This window comes from Bidens hawaiensis, unplaced genomic scaffold (assembly GCF_021521415.1).
Source record: "Bidens hawaiensis isolate Kalapana, Puna unplaced genomic scaffold, B.hawaiensis_p1.1 tig00051679_1, whole genome shotgun sequence".
NCBI lineage: Eukaryota > Viridiplantae > Streptophyta > Magnoliopsida > Asterales > Asteraceae > Bidens > Bidens hawaiensis.
Window position 1 is genome coordinate 68,869 of NW_027499289.1, and position 10,597 is coordinate 79,465.

General features: G+C 35.7%; 1 protein-coding gene across 1 annotated transcript; it reads right to left on the minus strand.

Annotated features, from left to right (window-relative positions):
* Positions 1-7,316, minus strand: LOC143599265 (uncharacterized). The gene is made up of 24 exons (XM_077077253.1): positions 7,149-7,316; positions 6,985-7,033; positions 6,801-6,892; positions 6,666-6,721; positions 6,493-6,568; positions 6,136-6,202; positions 4,471-4,537; positions 4,291-4,357; positions 3,941-4,024; positions 3,810-3,851; positions 3,551-3,706; positions 2,430-2,507; positions 2,146-2,214; positions 1,999-2,064; positions 1,784-1,912; positions 1,618-1,674; positions 1,464-1,553; positions 1,321-1,386; positions 1,158-1,226; positions 697-801; positions 485-610; positions 350-408; positions 244-280; positions 1-144 (listed from the first exon to the last, which is right to left on the minus strand). The coding sequence occupies exons 1-24, from the start codon at positions 7,296-7,298 to the stop codon at positions 1-3; spliced, it is 2,001 nt and encodes a 666-aa protein (XP_076933368.1). The 5' UTR covers positions 7,299-7,316.
* Between the last annotated feature and the right edge of the window lie 3,281 nt (positions 7,317-10,597).

Genomic DNA, 10,597 nt, shown 5'->3' on the forward strand with positions numbered 1-10,597 from the left:
TCAGTATCTTGGATGTTTTGGGTTAGCCTGTTGTTCCGAGTTAAGTGAGTTGCAACGCTTCACATATGAGTCCAATGTTTTCTGCTTTGCAGGACTTCTACTGCTACACGAAACTTCTAGTGAATTCTCGTGACCATCAAGCATCTATACAGTTAATTATATCACCATAAATCAATTATACTTCATTTTTTCATTAACTCAACTCAAGATAAAAAAACAACTCCGAAAAGAGGAAAAACCTACCTGTCCCAGATTATCTAACTTGCTTTGCACAACGTCCCTAAACCATACAAGAAATTGATTTCAACGACTTAATATTTATAATTTTGAACAAGAAATATGGGCATACCACATGATATCATCAACCGTGTCATTTGCTAAGAGAAAGTATACATTTACCGAATACCCCTGCAAATCCACGAGTACGTTGCTTATTGCTCAAGTAAAATAACAACAAATTTCACAAAATAATAACAATAATTACCTGACCAATTCTGTGAGCACGAGCTTCAGCTTGAGTAATGTCACCTGGAGTCCAAGAAAGCTCAGCAAATATAACCGTGCTTGCTGCAGTTAATGTTAACCCAACACCAACAGCTTTGATTGATAGCTACACAAGTAAACAAATAATCATGCCATTTTCTCACAATTAGAAAAGTTTTTAAAAAATAATATATAGAGGGAATAATTTAATACCACTGCTGCTTTGATACTATCTTTTTCCTGGAAATCATTAACCAAAGATTGCCTCGATCCTGCTGGAGTGCCACTGTCTATACGGATACAACCAACCTTCTTTTTCTGAAATTAGGCAAAGGTAATAAAAATCTGTATTTGAAAAAGTAACATAAAATATATCAATCAATCAATCATACCCAGTGGAGTCCCACCAATAGTAAAACTATAAGTAGGGTCTGGGAAGGGTGGGATGTAGGCACACCGTACCTCTATCCAATGGGATAGAGAGGTGGCTTTCAGAGAGACCCTCAGCTCTTGATTACATATGTATGCGGCAATATAAAAGGAAATCAAAGTTCAACTATAGTATCATTGATAGTAGCACGTAGTAAAAATGATTATACTATATATATATATACACATATATATATTGAAAGAAAAATATTAACATATAATATAATATAATATAATTGTCTTACAAGAAGAAATTGATGTATTGATTCTATCATTGGCTGATGATGAGCAAACACAATAAACTTGCACCCTGCCTACATCACAAGATTCCAGTGTTAAACAAAAACTAAACATGGGATAAGATTGTTAAACTGGCTGCTAATTTTGGTTTTGAATAATATTACATACCTCGATGACAGTTCCTAGGTAATCAAGAACAGCAGGGATTTTGGCTTCTGCAGACTCTCTATAGATCTAGCCCGACACACCATCAACAAAATGAATAATAAAAAAACTTTAAATGATAAATTAGCTTAAAGTTGTGTGCGCACCTTGTTTATAATATTCCTCTCTGTAATCTTAAGGGACTCTGCATCCTCTTTTGACTTGCACGCCTTGAGTTTACCTTTAATAACCTCCAACTGTACAATGAGTAAAAGTTATATATCATCAATAATAATCACTAATTATATAAGTTTAGAATACCTCACAGAATAAAGCATTGACTTGCTTCATGTCCTTGTCCGCCAAGTCCAAGAAAACCTAGGAATAAGAAAATAAACAGAAAAAGATGACCACCGCTTCACTAGATCATAATCATAATACAATTATGGAATTCAATATTATAAACTTGGTTGAATAAGTTAGATACCTGCTGCCTTCGTTTCTCAGGTAGCTCAGAAAGAACGTCTTTTTTTAGTCTTCGTATCATCACAGTTGCTTTTATTAAATTGTGCAGTTCTTCATGATTACTTGCACCTTGATACGCTCCAAAAAAACCCTGGAAAACAATACTAGTATTAGAGTGAACTTCAATCAACTATTTTTCTTATAAAAGATTAGTTTAGTGAAAACAGTTCATCTTACGCCCTGGCAATATCGTTTTCCATATTCATGAACGTCCTTGTATACTTTAGGATACAATGCTTCAAGCTGTTATAAACATGAAAAGGTTTAATCCAGATAAGAATATTCGTTTCATGTCATTTGATAAATAATTGGAGAACTGATGACCTGTTTAAATAGCTCAATCGGTCTAGATAAAGCTGGAGTTCCACTAAGTAACATTGTATATTGAGCTTTCTACATTTCATGAAAATAGTTAACACGTCAGATTTGTTTTGTTAATATTGTCACTAAAGCTCACTAACAATACAACCGGATACCAAGTGTTGATTTGTAGATACATTATTGATAAGGATGTGCGTATCACATAAACTTTATCCTTATCATTAGATGCTTATAAAGTATACAAATAAGTCATTAACTTCTTGAATAAAAAACTGTAAGAGAGATACCTGTAATATGGGAAGGGATGCAGTAGTTCGCTTTGCTTGGGCATTCTTTAAAAAGTGTGACTCGTCGGCAATCACAACCTAAATAAAGAATTCATCATTAACAGAAAACGTGTGAATGAATAATAATAAAAACTAACAACCATCGACAAGTTGTTCAAAAGGAGTCATAGCCTACTATAACGAAAAAAAATAGCATACAGACAAAATCACAAGGGATGCAAAGCTAGTGGGCATGCACATGTTACTTATTTTTTCTTAAATGCATACTTATTGATCCAAAACATCTTTCGCATCAGTATATAAGCAATATCATAAACTCAAGTTTCAGATGTTGGTTTAAATATCTCAGAAACACTCATAACACTGCTAGCATTGTATATCTTTCCATCTATATGTTTTATCTTACAATGAGCCTAGGGGCATGAGTTTTTGACACGACACGAACCTAACACAAAATTTGAGAGTTTAGGTTTAGTCTAAACGGGTTCAAGTCAGTTTTGGGTCGAAAGCAAAGACATTTAGCTAAGCAGGCCGTGTTCGTGTTAACCAACAGGTTCATGGACCAATTAAACCCATTTTATTTATTTATTTATTAATGTGTTTAGTACAATAAGCTAAACTGTTTGGGTATCTTTTATGTCAAAAACTAAAACATTTTGAAAGCAAATTGGCATAGTTTAAACATATTTGCTTAAAATAATAAATATAGTATGTAAACTTAGGATTTTAAAGTATTAGCATGCAAATTAAAACTAAATAATTGTGTCCCGGGGGTTAAACGGGCCATGTTCGTGTCAACCATCGAATACACATGTTGTGTCTGGGTTCATGTTTATGACATGATTTTCATGTTCACGTTGTGTTCAGGTTCTTGTAAAATATCATGTTTGACAGGCCAACCCACAAACATAGCCTGTTTAGCAGCCCTAAACGAACCCGTTAAACAAACTATAGTTATTAAAAGCGATAAAAGCGCACGCCTAGGCACAATTTTTGGGCGAAAGTAACTTCTTTATTGTTCACAACTAAAATATATGAATTCGTAAGTCATGTAACTCCAGAGTAAAAGATAAAACACACAATTTACAAGTAGTTGATACAAAATATCAAGCTGTGTTTACCTTAAAATCTGAGCTCATTAGAGTGTGTTGAATTTTGGGCACAGCATCATATGATACAATGTTGAATAATCCATCAAGGCGTATATTTCCCCTGGTGTTTGACCGAATTATTGTAAAACCACCCTTGTTTGACCCACTATAACTAGACAAAACCACCTGAAAATGAGGCATTTTCTTCATATCATAGCGTGTTGACATCCTACACAATGTAGAATGAAAAGATTGCACAAAAAGAGAAAGCAAAATGAAGATATCATACAGGTATATCTGATGAACGGATGTCTAGCCATTGCTGAATCATCTGTGTAAAGTGTGAAGTATTACTTGTAAGTGCATAATGGTCAAACTCTTCACATTCACAGAAACAGGATTTAAAAGAAAAAAACTGACAGTAGCCCATTGAAGCCTCAATGAAGATGGAGTTAGAACAAGAACCGGCCATGAGTCACGAACACAAGCCGCTACAGCAATAGCCTGCAAAAATTAAAGAATATGTTGTCATTTTTTTAATATAGAATCGGCCTATCTACAGTTTATTAAACAGAAAAAAAATCTTGAGATGCTTAAATTATTCAGTATTTTCCAATATCATATGACCTTAAGACTTCTAAAAGATGTTTTGAACAATTATTATGTCAAAATAACGAGGGTTGCTATGCATATGAAACATAAGATATACATAACACTCAACATGAGGAGATGCTTTAGAAAGAGGAAAAGGGGTAGATTCGGTATCTTACCTGAAGAGTTTTTCCCAGACCCATTTCATCAGCCAGGAGGACACGCCTACCATGCTGCAATACAAACCTGCAACAACAAAAAAGTGTTGAGAATGAGACTGAGTAATCTGTGGGATGCGGTAAAAAAATAATAAAATATACACTAATACGTGTCTGATCATAGAAGGAACATATTAGTACCTAACACCCTCTCGTTGAAATGGTAAAAGTTTTGATTCAATGCTATCAGGCATCCTGTCATAACGGTCTGAGAAACAGAACAAAAAAAGATAAACATGTTTAACAAGAGAAGCAATAACAGAACACAGAAATAAACACATCTCATGATATAGGATTCAATGATGTTCACTTTCTCTTCTCTAATGTTGCAGAGTTCTAATAGATTTATCTTATTCACTATGACCTAAATCCTTAATGATATGATATTTTAACTAATCAGAAGCTTTATTGAGTAACATACTCATTGCAGATGCATGTTTACAGGTACAACTTATTCATTGAAAATAATACAGTTATCTTCATGTATGCCTAGAAGTTTGCGATTATTGTTTATGAAGGTCACCCAAGTGTTCTACTTTCATGATATAGGATTCAATGATGTTCACTTTCTCTTCTCTAATGTTGCAGAGTTCTAATAGATTTATCTTATTCACTATGACCTAAATCCTTAATGATATGATATTTTAACTAATCAGAAGCTTTATTGAGTAACATACTCATTGCAGATGCATGTTTACAGGTACAACTTATTCATTGAAAATAATACAGTTATCTTCATGTATGCCTAGAAGTTTGTGATTATTGTTTATGAAGGCCACCCAAGTGTTCTACTTTTTTCATTAATACAACTAGAACTATCACATAGACTACCCAAGTATGTACCTTTTCTCATGCATACCAATTTCAATCATTAAGTGCTAAATGACCAAAATGATCTTCAATTCTTTTAATAATTCAAAATTACCTATAATGAAGTGTCACATTGTCTTTATATTATATGTTAAAAACTGTTGTCTTCTCTAAAAAAAGCTTTAAAGGTATTTTCATCTTTAGCATGCTTTTAGTTGAAATTGGTATAAATGACACATGATACAAGATACATACTAGGGTGCTCGGGTTTGAAAGACGTGAGGCTTTGTGAGGCCCTTCGTCCGGAAACCGAAGAGAGGTCACCAACCTCACATACAAAGGCGCTCAATATTCAAAAATACTTATAAGTTGACTCTGTATAGCATTTTCTACCTTGTTAAGCCTTAAACACCCAAAATAAGGATATAAAAGAAACACACACAATCTAAATAATATCAAAAGCATTAAGTACCCATCCGTGATATTTCCTTCATTCTCCTTTAATAATTAATATGCTTTCTGAGTTTTCATTTGAACCAAAATTAAATTGGCTTCATTGACTTAAATGAGCTTGAGTCAACCCAAGTTCAAAACCAGCTGGTAACCACCCCATCTTTTCAATAACTAATTAACCGAATCATTTTTAATAGAAATAACTGTTACAGGTTAGGTTTTGACCCATAACGAACCAAACCACACCATGTTCACCCCTACACCTATGTGATGCTTTATTATTATAATTACAATATGTATATTTGTGTAATAATTCCACAAGCCTACGAACAATAACCAGTTCTAGTTAAAAGAAACTAATTCAACATTATAGCCACCCCACCAAACATCACTGTGTATGAGTATAAATACAGATTGGACACACACACTATTGCCTTAAAAGAAGATAATAACAATGATAACTATGACTTCCTCACTTTTTCCTCAACAAGCCACACTACATCATGTAGATAACATACAACCATTACATGATGACAAGTGTACCTCGAAGATCTGGAACAGCAGAGGCAGAAGCAATAGCACGATGCAGCAATGGATCTAAAGTTTCTAGCTGCAAAGTCACAAACAAACAGCTGAAAAAATCATAAAAAAAGGATTGTGTGTAGCAATCAGATGCAATAGGAATACAGAATACATATGCCCATGGGAGGATTACTAGCAAGAATTTCCAATAACAAGAGAAACTGGTAGCAGCAGAACCGAAGAAAGTAAACAAAAAAAGCAATTTTATAAAAACTATAATAAATTCTTTTAACTAGGGATATAACTAAAATGTTATTTAATATGAATAAGAAATATCATTTAAATATGACATAACTAAGAAAGCGTTTGTTTTATCACCTCAATGTTAAGAGAAGTTAGATTCTTAATAACTTTTTCTGCTTCTGGTAAAGATGACACAGGGAACAACCACAATCTGCATGGACCGGAACAAGTAGTGAGACTCAGAAAACAAAAAACTACATAATAAAGTGAAAGGCAGGCAGGCAGGCAGTTGAAAGAGAAAAGGAAACCTTTCTGTTGCGTTCCAATTTGCTTTTGTAACCCTACGTATTGCTGCAATAAGTACCTGAGAGAATATCGATACATATCTTATCAAAAAATCTACTGAAACATGTATCTATTAAGAGGTAAGAGGGAAGCGGTACATCGTTATATGCAAATTTAGCAGCAATGTTTCCAGTAGCGTGTAGAAAGAACTTAAGAGACACTTTGGGGCGAGACTTGGAAGCGTAATCTCCTAGAAAAAAGAAACAAGAAATAAGACAACAGATGAAGAAAACCATGTAATGTAAAATGCATAATAAAGTTGATAACATAATAATAGCTGACCAGATACATTTGGTGGTGTGTTCCCTGAAGCAATTGGCAAAGAACTGAACTATTATTATTATTATCCAAATAGAAGCAAGTCAGAAACACCACATGTGTGTATGTATGTATGTATGTATGTATATTATATAAAAAGAATAATAATTAGAGAGATGAATGTTGACCTTGAGAGCAGATGATGGGTTTGATGAAGGAAGATGAGCAGCGGTGCTGGTACTGGTATTTCGTTGAGCGTTGATCCGATTAAGGGCATCTCTTTCAAGATTATCGAGATCTTCTGCGCTTAATCCCCAATCATCATCATCATCATCCATTATTATTATTACTTCTTCTTCTTCACCACAATTGAATTTAATTTAATTGAATTGGGTTTTCAAACTACAGAGAGAGTGAGGGTTTTCATGTATTACTTTATTTTGCGCTTTTAAAACCCCAACCCTTTAGCAATGTTTTCAAAATAAATACAACTGAATTTTGGTTTATAATATTAAACATTGAAAATTTGTAACATGTGTTACACCCAAAATGTTAAAAGATGAAAAACGGGTTATAAAAACTCATTAAGTAAGGTTTAAGCTAGCTGAATCAGACGAGTTCGATTGGACAACCAACCCTAGAAAATATTTTTGCGTTCAATTAGGTTTCAAGAAAATAATCAAAAATGGGAGAATATGATCGATTCGGTTCATAGTTTAGTGTTTTTAAGCTTTTTCGAGAAAATATATATTTGCTTTAAAATTGTGTCTTTTAACCTTTTTGGTCGTAAAACTTATAAGTTGGTTAATTTTATTTGTTTATAAAATGTTGGGTTATGATATATCTTAGTCGCGTAATTAAGTCGCACTCGTTTCATGAAAAATCTGAAACGAACCCAAAACGAGTTTAAGCGAGTGGTTCATTTCCTGTCAGACCATAACTCAACTTTTATGTCGAGTTGGTTTCCGACATGGTAAAAATATTATATTTTAGAAAGTGAGATAAAAAGAAGTACTTTTAGATGATGAATAAAATAACTAAAGTCAATCAATCAAATCATACTCAGTGGAATCCCACCAATAGTAAAGTTATAAGTAGGGCCTGGAAAGGGTGGGATGTAGGCACACCGTACCTCTATCCAATGGGGTAGAGAGGTGCATCAAAGTAACATTGTATGAGAGAAAAATAAGGGGCATCAAAGTTCAATAGTAATAAAATTGATAGTAGCATGAAGTAAAATTTAAATTCCAATACATGTATAGATAACAACATAGAAATATATGAAGAGAGAAAAATATAATGGTGTATGACCAAAATCAGGTAAAAAAAAACTAAGGTAATCCTTTCTCCCTAAAAATCCTTAGCTTTAATTCTAAGTCTCCAATAATTCATATCATCAACCATGTCCTCAGAGAGGTTTAGGTCTAGAAAATCATGTCAAATCCTCTCATCACAAGTCAATTTAGGACAGCCTCTACCCCTCCTCCCCCTTATAGTAATGTTTTCTACGGATCTAACAGGGTTCGTCATCTGTCTTCTCTTCACATGTCCAAACCATCTCAATCTCCACTCTCTTATCTTGTCGGATATGTTAGCTACCCCTAATCTCTCCCGAAACACCGTGTTTCTTAATCGGTCTAACCTTGTGTGCCCACACATCCAGCGTAACATTCTCATCTCTACTACCTCAATTTTCCGCTCATGTGCCTTCTTGATGGCCCAGCAATCTGTTCCATATAATATTGCAGGTCTAACTGCGACCCTATAAAATTTTCCCTTAAGTTTAGCTGGGAATCTCTTGTCGCACAGTATACATGTGGCTGCTCTCCATCTACACCATCCTACATGAACTCGATGGGCACATCACTGTCTAATTCCCCATCGCTCTGGACAAATGATCCTAGATACTTGAACTTCGTTACCTGCGTAACCATTTGCCCTTCAATGGTGATCTGAGCATCCGCATTGTCATTTACCCCACTAAAATTTCAGTGTAGGTACTCCGTCTTAGAGCGATTAATCCTTAACCTTTTGTCTCTAAGGCTGTTCGCCACTCCTCTAGCCTCCCGTTTAGTTCTTGTTTACTCTCAGCAACTAACACAATATCGTCTGCGAACATCATGCACCATGGGAGTGTCTCTTGAATTTCCTTTGATAACTCATCCAAGACTACTGCAAAAAGAAACAGACTCAACGCTGACCCCTTGTGAAGGCCTACCTCCATGGGGAAGAAATCGGTATCCCCCATGGGCGCACGGACACTTGTTGCACTCCCGGTATACATATCCATAATTATCTCTATATATTTCCTCGGGACCCTTCTACCCTGTAGACACTTCCAAAGCACTTGGCGTGGTACACTGTCGTACGCCTTTTCTAGGTCAATAAACACCATATGAAAGTCGCGCTTCTTCTCCCTATACTTTTCCATCAATCTTCTTAAAATGTGTATTGCCTCTGTGGTGGAACGCCCCGGCATGAATCCAAATTGATTCACCGTAACCTGAATCTCCCGTCTAAGTCTAACCTCCATCACTCTTTCCCATAGCTTCATAGTATGGCTTAATAGTTTGATTCCTCGGTAGTTACCACAACATTGGGTGTCTCCTTTGTTCTTATAGATAGGGATTACGCCACTGGTCCTCCACTGGTCTGGCATCTTACCAGAATTAAGGATAATATTGAACAGAGTAGTTAACTACATTACTCCTTATTCTCCCAGGAACCTCCACACCTCGATGGGTATGTTGTCTGGGCCAACCGCCTTAGCCTTTTTTATCCTCCTAAGTGCAGTCTGGACCTCTTCCCATGTGATACGTCGACAGTAGCAGTTATTCGGTTATTGTCGTTGGGAGGTTGTGTTGTCATATTCCTCTTGGTAGGCTCTCCCATTGTTAAAAAGGTTGTGGAAGTATGTTTGCCATCTTAGCTTGATGTCATGCTCCTTAACCAGTACATGGTCTTATGTATCCTTTATAAATTTCACAGGCCCTAGATCTTGTCTTCTATGCTCCCTGGCTTTGGCAATCTTAAACATAGCATGTTCCCCCCTTTTTGTTTCTAGATGTTCATACGTCTGTATATAGGCCTTGTTTTTACCTTCCGCCACCGCCTTCTTCGCCTCTTTCTTGGCCGTTTTGTAAGTCTCCCTCAATTCCAGTCGCTCCTCCTCATTCGTGCACCCTTATAAGCTCCCTAAAACTTACTTGTTTTTCCCTTATCTTGTCTTGTACAGCCTTATTCCACCACCAAGACTCCTTATGCCCACCTGTATTTCCTGTTATGACCCCGAGAGTCTCCTTTGCTACTTGAATGATCTTTGTCGCCATAGCTTCCCATATCTGAGTTGAGTCCCCATTTACTTGAGCCAAAGTCTGCAACATGAGTTTATCCTTAAACAATGGAAGCTTCTCGTCTTTCAATTTTCCCCATCGAATTCTAGGTGTACATTTCCTTTGTCGAACCGTCAGCTTAATTCTGAAGCCTATATCTGCAACCAGCAGTTGATGTTGAGCCACAACCGTCTCCCCAGGTATGACTTTGTAGTCCTTCCACCAACGTCGGTCTCCTTTCCTCATCCAAAGGTAATCAATTTGCGTGTTGCGTCCACCACTACTAAAAGTGATAAAATGTGGAT